This window comes from Lutra lutra, chromosome 4 (genome assembly GCF_902655055.1).
Source record: "Lutra lutra chromosome 4, mLutLut1.2, whole genome shotgun sequence".
Lineage (NCBI taxonomy): Eukaryota > Metazoa > Chordata > Mammalia > Carnivora > Mustelidae > Lutra > Lutra lutra.
In genome coordinates, this window is record NC_062281.1 from 20,134,324 (window position 1) to 20,149,229 (window position 14,906).

General features: G+C 41.4%; 1 protein-coding gene across 1 annotated transcript; it reads left to right on the top strand.

The window, feature by feature from the left end:
• Positions 1-1,861: 1,861 nt before the first annotated feature.
• Positions 1,862-4,999, top strand: LOC125097234 (zona pellucida sperm-binding protein 1-like; the record flags this gene model as incomplete). Its single annotated transcript, XM_047724865.1, is given in 2 exon segments — positions 1,862-1,899; positions 3,957-4,999. Coding segments are annotated over 2 exon segments (1,056 nt in total), but the record flags the coding sequence as incomplete, so codon positions are not given.
• Positions 5,000-14,906: the final 9,907 nt, after the last annotated feature.

The window sequence follows — 14,906 nt, forward strand, 5'->3', positions numbered from 1 at the left end:
TTCATTTTACCAACCCTGAAGCTGAGAAAAAGGACATGAGAGAGCTTATCCCACTTTCCCTAGAGGATTAATGGCAAAGTGGTCAGCACTAGAATTCAAACGTCCTAACTCCTAGACCAGAGCTTTTTCCCACTAGAGTGCACTGATCCTTTTCCAAATAATACTGTGCTCATACAGGGTTTTAACTTTACAGTGTGTGCACGGGTACATCATCCTGTTTTAATACCTTGGCTCTCCAAGGCAAGAATCATTCCAGAGGTTAAAATCATACTGCCTTATTCTGTTCTTTGTGGGCTCGGAGTCCCCCCATCTCCTCACAATCTCCTTTCGTGTTCCTGAACCAGTGATTAAGACATTCCTCATCTTCTCGGGCCCATGGCCCAGATCAAAGTCAGGGCTTTGAAAGCAACCAAGTTTTTCATGGGTGAGAGCACCCTGTCCGTGTACACGTGTTGCATAAAGGGTTCTATTCATGGCATAATAGGGTTGGTGCAGGCCTAAGGGATTATACATGTGTGCTAACCCCTCCTTCTTACAAATGAAGAAACTGAGGTCCGGTGAATCAAGTCTCCTGTCCAAATCCCCAGAAAGAGTCAGTGGCAGATATTACTAGATTCAGTATCAGCAGACAATGAGCCAAGACTCTTTCCAATAATAATAATACCCTAAGAATAAGAAAAGCCTTTACTGAGAGTCTTTTGTATATCAAACATTCAAGAAAACTCAAATGGACAATTTTAATTTTTTTTTAAGATTTTATTTATTTATTTGACAGAGAGAGATCACAAGTAGACAGAGAGGCAGGCAGAGAGAGAGAGAGAGAGGGAAGCAGGCTCCTTGCTGAGCAGAGAGCCCGATGCGGGACTCGATCCCAGGACCCTGAGATCATGACCTGAGCCGAAGGTAGTGGCTTAACCCACTGAGCCACCCAGGTGCCCGACAATTTTAATTTTTTAAATTATTATCTTATTAAAATAACTCATACGTGCATCTTAGAAATGCAAGTGATACAAATAGCTTACTTTAAACTATTGTCTTGCTTACCAGGAATAGACACTATTGACTCCTTTAGTTTTTTTCTGACATTTCCCAATCTCCATGTTTCTAAATGAAATGCATGTACTGTTATCTGCTTATTAATTAATTTTAAACATCACTTTTAGGTTTCCTGTTATGGCAGAAGAAGATGTGTCCTTTAGGCTTCTATTCCCTCTTCTATTCTATCTTCCCAAAATGATTAGATTACAGTTTTTTCTTCGGTTTCCATGCATAGGCTTTGTAGGTATTATTCATATAAAAGCATCTTAATGCATTATGATTATTTTCCCTTTTTACTTCTGGTTTTTCTTGGAGTTACTCATTACCCTGTTTATTCATCTGCTTCATTTTCTTTTTGCTGATCTTTCCAATTACTTCCAATAACATCTTAATCCAATGTTCCATAAAGCCTCATATTTGGTTAAAAAATTTTTTTTTAATATTCCTACTTCTCCAGACAGATTTCTCTTTAGACTTGCTGCTCAGTGTCATCCTGGCCTTTGCTTTGGTACTTGGAATTCCCTCTGTCTTTCTCTAAGATTGGCTTCCCTATTTCCTGGAAATCATGTCTTCCTCTTCCTTAGTATACACTTTTTGTTTGGGTGGAGTATGTCCTCCAGGAGTTTTCTCAAGTTGAAAAGATGGTCCAGCTGCAGCAGGCATGGTGATGAACCTTGTCTCTTGAGTCATGCCTCTTCTCTCTGAATGGTTGCCCTCTCTTCCAGAAGCACAGTAATTATTCTGGGGGTTCTCATTCTTTCTCTCCCTGGATGTCCTGTCTTCAATTTTGCACATCTTCCTCAATCTAACTTTACTCCATTGTTTTAAGGAAGGACATCCTCTAGTGGTATCATAAGATAGGTGCCTGGGGAGGGGAGATACATTTTTGAGATTTTGCACGTATTTACTTTCAAATTTCACTACTCGTTTGGCTATGCATAGACTTTTCGCTTAGGAGGAATTTTTCCTCAAAATTTTGAAGACATTGCTCCCTTATTTCTTGCTTCTAGCACTGCTGTTGTAATGAAGAAGCCATTTCTGACTTTTTAGTCAACTCCATCCCTGGCAGAACTCACCTTTCCCTCCTTTGAACTGGTACAGTAATTATTGTCCATTTTTGCCCTCCCCCCAAAATCTTATATTACTTTGAGAGAGCTCTTCTATTGCTGGCCACTCTGGTTGGTATGTACCGGATTTCTTTCCTACTGGCCCAGGTAGAATGTATGTTTCCTGGGAGACAAAAATAGAGCAGTATCAAAAAGCATTGATTGGGGGGTGCCTGGGTGGCTCAGTGGGTTAAATCCTCTGCCTTCAGCTCAGGTCATGTTCTCAGGGTCCTGGGTTTGAGCCCCGCATCAGGCTCTCTGCTCAGCAGGGATCCTGCTTCCTCCTCTCTCTCTGCCTGCCTCTCTGACTAATTATAATCTCTGTCTATCAAATAAATAAATAAAAAATCTTAAAAAAAAAAAGAGCATGGATTGTGTCAGAGTTCTGGCACCACGAGTAAGCTTGCAGAAGTCACTAAACCCCTTTGATCCCATTTCCTTATTTGTAAAATGGAAACAGCAAGTGTACCTAACTCATGGATATATTGTGACTGGTAAGTGAATTAATCCATCCAACCTAATTAAATCATTAAAGCCCTAAGAAGAGCGTCAGGCTCCCAGTCAGTTCCTCACTGTTAGCTGATATTGACTGCACCAGATACCACTTCCTTTCTTCCACTTTTTATTCCGTCCTTTTGTACAATGAAGTCTTAACCTATATGTGTGCACTTCAAATTTACTATTAGGAAATTATATAGATAAAATATGCCAGGAATAACCTATATAAGTATTTGCATTAAAATTAGTCCTAAATATCCAGACAATAATGAGAAAAATGTCTATTTTTTACTAATTTGTAATATGTATTTTCTGTCATTTGTCATATGTATTTTTGTCTTGGTCAAAAATACTCATCAATGACAATGTGGGAACAGGACTCTAATAGCTTTAATGTTTGCACTGCCGGAATCTCTCCTCACGATACAACTCTGTAAAAGTCTAGAATCTTTTTCCTGTGTATTAGATTTGCCATTATTTGAACCTTAGAGATTGACGCCATTGTGAAACACACCAATAGGAAAATCGACAGCCTAGTGCCTTGTTTGTAGTAAGGATTCCACAAAGGCTTGTCAGTGTAAGTTTATTTCAGCAGGAATCAGAAGCAGGGTCCCAAATGGTTGAGGAAGTCTTTCTGCTTTGGTTCTTCCTGTGCAAAAAACTATTAATTACAAGGCTCCTACAGAGAAGCAGTTGTGCTAAGATCAACTCCAACATAGGGCCTTACTCATAATTGGGGTTTGATAAGTGTTTGCTACATTGAATTGAATGAAATTAATCAATTATGCCTCCCCTATTCTTCCCATATGGCTGTCATCAGTTTTAAAGCCACCTAAATCCATATGTACAGCACATGGTGACTGTCTTAAGAGGGCAGGTGACAGAAGCCTCAGGACCCATCCACTTATCTATGTATCCATTCAATCAGTAAATACTTATTTATCCCCTGTGACCTTCCAGGCAATATTCTAGGTACTGGGGATACACAGTAAAGAAAAGAAGTTCTAGCTTCTTGGAACTTATTCATGGTGGGGAGAGACAGAAAACACATAAACCAATAAATGTGTAACATAATGTCATTGGTAAGTGCTAGAAAGAAGAGTAAGATGGGGATGGAAGTGGACAGAATCTGCTCTTTTAGATGGAGAGGTCAGGGATGAGCCCCAGAAGAGGGCATCTGAGCAGGGAGCCAGTGGTGGAACTGGCTGGAGGAAGGGCGGAGAGAACCTGAATTGCAAAGCCTCGGAGGATGGAGGGATGGCCAGGAGACCTCTGAGGCCAAACAGGAGTAAGCAAGATGGGCATGGTTGAGAGAGGGATCACGCATGGGATCACGCTGGCCAACATCTATATGGCCTATGCCCCCACAGGCTGCTCCCCCACCCAGGAGACCGAGTCCTTCATGGTCTTCCGCTTCCCCCTCTCCCACTGTGGGACCACAGTCCAGGTGGCTGGCAACCAGCTTGTCTATGAGAATCAGCTGGTGTCTGACATCGAGGCTTGGACGGGGCCACAGGGCTCCATCACTCGGGACAGCACCTTCCAGCTTCACATGCGCTGCATCTTCAACGCCAGTGATTTCCTGCCGCTCCAGGCATCCGTCTTCCCGCCACCCTCTCCAGCCCCTGTGACCCAGTCTGGGCCCCTGCATCTCCAGTTTCGGATTGCCAAGGATGAGACTTTCCGCTCCTTCTATGAGGAAGGGGACTACCCCCTTGTGAGGCTGCTGCGTGAGCCTCTACCGGTGGAGGTCCGGCTCCCCGGTCTGGTCCTGCTGCTGCACCAGTGCTGGGCCACTCCCGGGGCCAGCCCCTTCCAGCAGCCTCAGTGGCCCATCCTGTCCGACGGGTGTCCTTTTGATGGTGACAGCTACAGGACCCAACTGGTAGCCTTGGACGGGGCAGAGCTGTCCTTCCCATCCCACTACCGGCACTTCACCGTTGCCACCTTCGCCCTCCTGCACCCTGGCTCACAGAGGGCCCTCAGGGGATGGGTTTACTTCTTCTGCAGCGCCTCTGCCTGCTCCCCTGCGGGGCTGGAGACGTGCCCCACTATGTGCAGCTCTGGGCCCTCGAGACAGTGACGGTCCTCTGCTGCTCACGGCACTGCTGCTGGGCCCCGGAACCTTGTGAGCTCTCCAGGGCCCGTGGGCTTTGAGGATTCTTACAGGCAGGAGCCTGCGCTGGGGCCCACAGGCTCCCCCAGGAAGGTCAACCAGAGGCCTCTCCTCTGGGTGGTCCTTCTGCTGGCGGCTGTTGCCCTGGTCCTAGGGGTCGGTGTTTTCGTGCGCCTGCACCAAGCCAAGCGCGGAAGCTCCAGGAAGGCCACCTAGGGCAAAGGGGCTCAATAAACCATTGTCAAGCACAAAAAGAGAGGTCATTGGGTCCACAGGCAGACTTTGGGTTTCTACTCTGTGCGAGAAGGGCATTTCTAAACAGAAGAGTGACATGGTTGGATTTAACTACCAAGAAGATCATTCAAGCACACGGATCTGTCTTTCTCATTTTCTTCCCTTATCTGACAATCTCATTTTTGAGAATCATAAGAAGAATTTTATGGGATAGCCATTTTATTTTCAAAACTTCTCGAAATAGACAATTACACATGATCCTCACCACAAAGCTATTGTTCTAGAAAGAGCACATAGTCTCACCCATTTGGAAAAATAACGGAGGCATAAAAAAATGAAATAAGAAAGAGGTTTCTTGTGGGCCCGTGCAGATTCCCAGAGAGAACTACCTCTCCAAGAACACTGCATAATTAATTGGCTTGAATTCTCAAACACCACAAAACACTTCCGTTTAGAAACCCAGAGAAGGATCCAACACCATAAAGGGTTACATATATTCCTTGCCTAGGGGACGTATTTGGCACAGAGACCTGGCCTTAAACTGGGGGAGAAAGGCTCACAAACCTTCAGCTCATTCTAAACCTCCTGGCAAGGGAACTTGCCAAGTCTGATCTGTCAACACTTGTGATAATGGAGTAATTTTTGCCTGCCTGTGATGATAGAACTGAACAAGATTTCAAAATATGTCCTTACTACACAGGACAAAAATGCATTCTCATCCAAGAGGTTTCAAATCAATGATCACAATAAATGTATCCATCCAACCTTTGAAATCAGTAGATGCTGCATGGTTGATATGCTCTGGGGGTACAATTTATATTCATTTGTAACACTGTGAAAGCTTTAGTCACTAAGCCCAACCACATCTAGAGGAAGCAAAAATTCTGTAAGTGAAGGTGTGAAATTCCAGTAAAACTGAAGCACGCTTCAAAAAAGGAGTTCCCTTTAAAAATTATGAATATACTTTCTATGTTTGAACTTCACAATTAAAGGGAGTGTTGGTCATCACCAAGTGGGGCTAAACTGAAAGACAATAATTGACTTGGATGGCCTTACACAGTCTTTCCCTTTTTTTCCAATTATATGATGCATGCAAGTGGAATTTTCTGGAGTCTCAAGTGTATTCTTTTTGTTTTTCCCAAACTTTTGCATTGTATTACGGCAGCTGCTTTTATGCACAGTTGATCTTGTGAGGGGGGCATTTTCTTGCGTGTTTGCCTAGAAAAGGGTCTGTTACAGTGTCCTTGGAGCTCATGACCGACTGATTTCCATAATACATTTCTGTCCATATACTTTCGAATCAATTCTAGAAAGACCCATTAACAATATAGACCTTAAAAGAGTTGAAAAATGTAGGATTCTTCATCTGGAATTAGTTAAATGAGGTAGTGGGGGGAAAAAATGAGAAATCATTTCAGCCAGGGAACACTCATGCAAAATAAAAGAATCATCCGCTGGAAAGCACTTGGGGGATTATCTCCTCTGTTTTCTGCTTTCAGGGAAGATATCATCTAAGTCATTTCAACTTCTCCAACTACCCTCAAACTTTTGCAAGGCTCCAGCGAAGGTGAACCAGCCTTATCTTCTCCCTTTGTACTGACATTCTCATTTTGGGGAAAGTCTTTTGTTCTAGATACCAAATAGCTCTCCAGAAAACAGAAATCTACACCCAGAGGATTTTGCTCAGAGGGGTGAAAACCAACAAAAACACATATCTATCTAGAACTATATCTACACCCATATTCGGTGGGAGAGAGAGAGAGAGAGTTTAAGTCAGAGCTGATAAATTGTAAGAAACCCAAATGGCAATGGAAAAAACTCAACACCATTCTTGCTTAGTATCAGAATGTTTCAGTTAAGATTTATGTAAATTTTAAATAGTATTTTTAAAATATTTTTAGCCAAATAATTCATGTTCCTTATGAAAAACTATAGAAGAAGAAATAAAAGAGAAAAGAATTTCCTAAAATTCAACCTGCTTGAAATAGCTATGGTTAAGAGCCACTACTTAAAACTCTTTCCTTTGGGGGGGGCTCAGTCGGTTAAGTGTCTGCCTTTGGCTCAGGTCATAATCTTAGGGGCCTGGGATTGAGCCCTGTTTTGGGCTCCCTGCTCAGCAGGCAGTCTGGTTCTCCCTCTCCCTCTGCCTCTCCCACTGCTTGTGCTCTCTGCCAAAAAAGTAAATAAGTTCTTTAAAAACAAAAAACAAAAAACAAAAAACAAACTCTTTCCTCTGTACTTAAGGACCTCTGAGAATATTTTACAATGAGGTCATAGTTTTTACAATTTATAAGTCTTTCTTTTCACTAATTGCAATATTACCATCTTTCCATGTTTAAAAATGGGTATCAAGGGGCGCCTGGGTGGCTCAGTGGGTTAAAGCCTCTGCCTTCGGCTCAGGTCATGATCCCGGGGTCCTGGGATTGAGCCCCGCATCGGGCTCTCTGCTCAGCAGGGAGCCTGCTTCCTCCTCTCTCTCTGCCTGCCTCTCTGCCTACTTGTGATCTCTAACTGTCAAATATATAAATAAAATCTTAAAAAAAAATAGGTATCTATATCTTAGTTACTTTAAAATGTATTTGATGTTTTAAAAAATCACCCTAGACCTCTAAGACTGGTTGGAGGTAGTATAGCCTGAGAATACTTAACAACTTTTCCATCGGGGAATAAAACCAAAAAGCTATAGGAACATATTTTAAAAAGGTCTATTGAAACACATTGTTAAGTTAGCAAGAAAGTTAAAAAAAAAAAATCTTAGAAGCCAAAAATTAAAAGGCAAGAATCCAGAGGTGAGCAAGCACTTAAGCATTCATCTACAAACCCCTGGAGACGAATCTATTTTTATAGCCTCTCAAGCTCAAGGCCAGGGTCCCCCAAGAGGGAATTCTTCTAGGTGACTCCCACATACAGCTGGGAATCTAAATGGCTGGACCATCAACGAAAGGGAGATCCAGAAATAAACCCACTCTCAGAAACACATAGTAAAGTGTTTTTTGTGTTTGTTTTTTTTTTTTAAACCTTGGAACTGAGTGAATGGGTAGGGAAAGAGATTCTCTGAGAAACTACAGCCCAAAGATAGTCAACCAGGTTTGTGGCCTGAATTCACACTATCCATGGAATTAAAAAGTCTCAAGGCTAAGAATTATTTTGAATGGGTCACTTGTCAGTATTGTCTCTTTAACATCTAGCAGAAGTGAACTTGAGCCTCTCTGGAGGAACTCACTTTAACCACAGGCTTCAAATAATTCCATAAATAAAGTTCCAAAGAATATGAATGCATAAAAAAAAAAAAAAAAAAAAAAAAAACCTCATACTACATGAGGAAATAAGAGACCATGAGGAACAGGCAGTAGAAAAGAAACACAATAGAGTCAGATCTGCAAAGGCTTTTTATAGCGAAATTAATAAAAACACAGTAAGTTATGTTTAAGAAAAAAAAAGATGGGGGTGGCTGCCTGGGGGATCAGCTGGTTAAGCGTCTGACTCTTGATTTTGGCTCAGGTCATGCATGATCTCAGGGTGGTGAGATCGAGTCCCGTGGTGGGGCCAGGCTCTGTGCTCAGCAGGAGTCCACTTGTTCACCGCCGTCTGCTCCTCCCCCCTTTCCGCATGCACGCTCTCTATCGCAATTAAATACATAAAATCTTTGAAGAAAATAAAAAGAATAAAGGCTCCCTTTTCTTTCCAACTGTGCTTAGCCATTTTAATAATCTTTCTTACTCCTATTCTCAATTTCATCATTCCTTTCCCTTTTTAAAAAAGATTTTATGTATTTATTTGAGAAAGTGAGCAAGAGAAAGAGAGAAAGAAGAAGCAGGGGGAAGGGGCAGAGGGAGAGGGAGAAGCAGACTCCCCGCTGCACAGGGGCCCTGACTTGGAGCTTAGCTGGGGGACTCCAGGATCATGGACTCCAGGATTGTGACCTGAGCTGAAGGCAGACACTTAACGGACTGAGCCATCTAGGTGCCCTGAAAAGGGAGCTTTTAGAAAAAAAAAATTAAAAAATTAAAAACTCAGTGCATCTAGAGAACCATATGAAAACATATACAATGTTAAAAATCTGAAAGATAGGAAGATATAAAATTAACATATAAATCAATGTCCTTCATATACACAAAATAATAGAAGAGTGAATTCTAATTATAATAGCAATAAAAAGATAAAACAATTAGAAATAAACTTATATGAAGTGTACAAAATCTACATGAGAAAAATGTCAAAATACTTATAAAAGATTTATGAACTTCATCCGATGGACAAACACCCCTTGTTCTTGAATAAAATGACTCAGTGTTATAAAGATGTCAGTTTTCCATAAGTTAATCGTAAAGCCTCCATAAAAATACCAAAAAGCTTTTATCTTAAAATGAGATAAGCTCATATAAAAAGTCATATGAGAAAATAAGGAGGGAGGCAGAAATCTGTCAGATAGTCAAATACGTCAGAAAGCTCTCACAAGAGTGTTGTGCTAGTTCATGAATAGACACACCAAGCAATGAAATAAACTAGGAAGGACAAATATATATGGAAATGTAATGTATGATAAAGTTAGCATCTCTAGGCCCTGGGACCAAAATCCTGTTGGGACACCTGGAAATCTACTTAGAAAGAGAGAGATAGAATTGTATCCCTAATTCCTACTAGCACAGAGAGAATACAGAAAAGAACAAATGAATAAGAAACTTAATTATAAAAAAAGAAACTAATTATAAAATAGACACCATGCAAGTACTAAAAGGAAACTAAAAGTAGAAAGATTTTTTTTAAACCTGTAAGGAAATGTTTTCTGAATAGGTCTAAAAATTCAGATACAGTAAAAGGAAAGAGTATGAATTCAATAAGATAAAAATGAAAGAGAAATGAAAGGAAGTTGCGTGGTAGAAAGCTCTGTAAGCAAAGTCAAAAGACAAATTACAAAATGGAAGACAATATTTGCAGCATATACTGCAGATAAAGAACTAATATCACTAATGGGTACAGAACTCTTAGACATGAAATGAAAAAAGACCAAAACCCACGTGCAGAAAACAGCCCTCTAGAAAGATACAAAGTATTCCTTGCACTATAGAAAGAACTTCAATCTTGTCAAAATTAAATTCAGATGAAAAGGAGATGGGGCGCCTGGGTGGCTCAGTGGGTTGGGCCTCTGCCTTCAGCTCGGGTCATGATCTCAGGGTTCTGGGATCGAGTCTCGCATCGGGCTCTCTGCTCACGGGGAGCCTGCTTCCCCCTCTCTCTCTCTGCCTGCCTCTCTGCCTACTTGTGATCTCTCTCTCTCTGTCAAATAAATAAATAAATAAAAATCTAAAAAAAAAAAAAAGAAAGAAAAGGAGAAGCACCATTTGCTACTTCTCAGAGTGGTGCAAGTCAATTAGAACAATGGTGTATTCTGCTGGCAAAGCTGGAGAGACACTAGTACTCTCACACGTTGCTGACGAGTGTGCAAAATGACACACTCTGTCTAGCCAGCGTATCACAAAGACTGTTTAATTAGCTCTTATGGACGTGTTTACTCTTCACCCTTTGGTGTCTCTGCGCCCTGACCCGACACAGGCTCAAGGGAGGAAGTGGAAGCTCACCTCCAAGGATTAGGAGTTGGGTTTGTAGTGTAAAATTTGAGAAGTGTTCAAGTGCAAATCATTTGCATCTCCTATCTTGTAACTTCTTCTCTCTCTCTCTCTCTCTCTCCTTTTTTTTTTTTTTTCTTTTTTTCTGCCGCTATACTGCCTTTAGTGATACCTCTTAGAAGACAAACTCTGGGAGACCTGGGTGGCTCAGTCAGTTGAGTGTCTGCCTTCAGCTCCGGTGCCGGTCCCCTGGTCATGGGATTGACTCCCGTGGGTTCCCTGCTCAGTGGGGATCATGCTTCTCCCTCTGCCTGCAGCTCCCCCTATTTGTGCTCTCTCTCTCTCACAAGTAAATAAATTAAATTAAATAAGACCAACTCCCCTGTCTCTCTTCCACCACTGGTCACGTCACACGCGGTAAAAATCTAACTCCTCTGCACTTCCTGGTTATACCAATACTTCTAAGCACTTGTACCCATGAACTTCATTTCACAATATTTATATCTAAGATTTATCAAAGTTGTCCCTTGAACACATTGTAATCATGCAATAGGTGGATAAATATATTTGTGTTTGAAGGTCTAGGGAAGAACAAAATTCTTTTTCATCTACCTCTCTTAGGTTTTTAGCTGGGCTCTATCAGTTAGGCTAAGGAAAGACAGATTAAGAAAAGAAACACAGGGGAACCTGGGTGGCTCAGTGGGTTAAAGCCTTTGCCTTCAGCTCAGGTCATGATCTCAGGGTCCTGGGATGGAGCCCCGCATAGGGCTCTTTGCTCAGCAGGGAGCTTGCTTCCTCCTCTCTCTCTGCCTGCCTCTCTGCCTACTTGTGATCTCTGTCAAATAAGTAAATAAATAAATCTTATTAAAAAAAGAGAAGAGAAACACAAACAGAAGTTTATTAACATATGTCTCATGCATTCACATGGGAGTACCCAGTGATGAGGAACTCAAAGGTGTGATTTGAACTTGGGCTTCCATAGCACATAGTAGCAAAAGAACAATAAATTTGTAGAGCTGGCAAGCCAAAGAAAAAGGACTTTAAGCTTCTAGGGCCAGCAAATCACGGGAAGGCAAATATTTGGATGGGAAAAGTATGGTAGATAAGAGCTAGTTTTAGCAAGATTTGTGATGTAGATTCCTCTGGTGACTCTAGGCTGGTAGGGGTTTAGAATTGTCTCTGGTGATTAATGTGTCCATCCTGAAAGGTAGAGTGGTGTGGGGGGGGGGTGGGGAGAGGAAGGAAATTTTATCAAGTTATGTCCTGTTTTAGCAAATTGAGGGAGGGCAGAGAGTCTTTCTTTTATCTACTTCTCAATAGCTTTTAGTTCAAAATAAGCCTCATACCAAACTGGCATACGTGTGTGGGGGGTGGGCCGGCATATTCTGATATCCTTCATAGGAATAACCAGACACTATATTTTATCAAATAATTCCTCAGCAAAAGGGGATATTATGGACTACAGCCAAACAACAACACTGCTCTGAGTGTCAATATATGTCCAGGTTGCACTGGGAGATTAGAAGGCAGGGCGGGATTGGAAATGTATATGAAAACTCGTTCTGAAACAGAGGAACTTCAAACTATGTGTACCATTTGACTCAGGAAAGGCAGTAATTATAGTTGTAGGAATTACCTGAGGGAATGATCATGACTCTGTGTAAAGTTTAAGAGACAAGGATAATCAGAAAGCAACTGTGTCTTCTAGGCATAAAGAAGATCCGGAAGAATATATACCAAGGTACAAACCAAGGTTTTCCATGAGTCATGGGATATTTTTTGTTGCTCTCTATTGCTAATGTTCTTGATAATGATTATGCCTTGCTTTTATGGTTTTTACAGAGATTATCTTGATTTTTTAAGAAATTGTGTGTATGTTTTCTGACTTTGAGAACATGTAATGATGGTCTCTACTCCAGGAGTTGAATTCCAGGGAAGAGGAATCTAGTTGCAAAGGGGAGGGTTGGGGAGACATCCAGAAGGTGAGTCCCCTCCCTCCCCTCTTTCAGACTATGTGTTCTGATACTGAGCCAGGGGTTCCCCAGCCCACACTTCTGCCATGAAATGACTCCCACTGCATCGTGTAGACACCTGCAAGGGGCAGAGGGAAACTATGTTTGGGCAGGGAGCCTGGAAAAATGGAGGGTACTTGCCAAAAGGGAGTTCAAATTCCTTTGGAGTGTAATCATTTTCTGTTTCTCCATAACTAGATGATCTCCTGGTCTTCTCCTTCCCAAGGATCTCCCTAAAGCTTGGGCATTTAGTCAGGTCTCAGGTATAAACCATCTAGTAAGAAATTATTCTAATAATAAATCTTTTCTATACCAAAGGTATATCAGACTCTTTGAGTCAAGTGTTAGCCCTGGCCCCTCAACAACCCTCAGATTCTCCCAGGTGTGGAGAGAGCAAGAAAGATGCCATGACAGATGATACGTGAGAAGCATGTGCAAAGGTCTGTGGGGTCCAATCCATCATGTTCAGAAGCATGTTTGGAGCAGAGCCCCCCCAGAAATGCATTTCACAATATTTTGTAAGCCGTAAGAGAGATGAGCTTCCTGATGAAAATACAGGAGACTCTCTAAACCTTTCTCACAAGGCCCTCCCATTGGAGAGCAGCAAGGGAGCAAGCAGCCTAGACTTGGGTTCTCACGAAAATCATAGTTGGGCAACTATTTGAACCTCGATGTCTCTAGCTCCAAAAACACGTTTTCCTTTTTTTGTTTCACAAGCCATGCAATACTGTCACCAAGTATCTTAGTATTTTTAAAACTTTTCTCCCTACAATGAGAAAACTATATCATGATCCCTTACACACATACACACTCTAACACACACACTTACAAACAAATCTTCATGAAACAATTCACACTTTTACTATGTTAAATGGCTCTCCTATTGCTTCCTTTTTCGATGCTGGTTTCAACCCACTCCATATATTTCACAAGCCAATAAGGGATCAAAACCAACCTATATCTTTGACATAGATCTAGCTGTTTGGAGCATTTTTTTTTTTTCTGAAACTAACTTTTAAATCCTCATGGGTCTATTTTCCATAAAAAATTATCTTTTGCTGCTACTCTCCATAGGTCACCATCACTGCAAAAAGGTGAGAGAGTTTGTTCAGTGGTTTTCCACATTTTCAATAAGCTCCTCATTCACATGGAATCTTCTCGGCCTTTTGCAATTCAGTACTCTGTTTCAGCTGCTTGCTGAAGCACAGGCGTAGGTAGTCAACATCTGCTTTCCTTGTGACTCGCACAGACGACACTTCTCCTCTAATGCCACCCCCCACCCCCACCCCAGCACCTACCTTTGGGCTTCTCTGGGGCTGGATGCTGTCCTGGAACACGGGAGCAAGTGACTCAGCCATCCGCTGACTTAATCTGAATTCCTGGTCTACTACGTAACTGTGTGACCTTAGGGAAATAACGTGATCTTTTGAGCTCCAGTTCCAGGGTCTGTTCAATAGGCAAAATGGTGGTCTTTAACTCACAGCATTGTTAGGAGAACGAACTAAGATAAATTGGCTGATGCATATAGTAAGTCTTCCTAGGAAGATCAGTTATCTCTTTCTTATTCCTATGTATATCACATCGTATCCTGTTATACTACAATTCTGTGTCCCATCGTATCCTGTTATACTACAATTCTGTATCCCATCGTATCCTTTTATACTATAATTTTCTATCACATCGTACCCTGTTATACTATAATTCTCTATCACATCGTATCATGTTATACTATATAATTCTCTATCACCTCGTATCATGTTATACTACAATTCTATATCACATCGTATCCTGTTATACTATAATTCCTTAGCCCATCATATGCTGTTATACTATAATTCTCTATCACATCGTATCCTGTTATACTATAATTCTCTATAACAATGTATCGTGTTATAATTCTATATCCCATTGTATCCTGTTATACTATAATTCTATATCCCATTGTATCAGGTTATACTATAATTCTATATCACATCTTATCATGTTATACTATAATTCTATATCACATCTTATCATGTTATACTGTAATTCTCATGGCAGCCCAGAGGTGCCAATATTTAATGGGGAATCTGTACGTACATGTCTTTAATCCCAATGTCTGACACTTAAGCAAATTATGCAGTTCCCTTCAGATTTTTCATTACTAAACAGATAGCCAAACGCCTAACTGGATGGAGTCAATGTGAAGGTTAAATGAGATGGGGCCCATCAAGTGCCCAACGTGTAGCAGGGGTTCACCATATGGTCTTTTTCTGTCCAAGCTGCTGCTTTCCCTACTTTACCCTTTTCCCTGCTCTACATTCACCGTTCTCTCTCTCTCTCTCTCACACACACA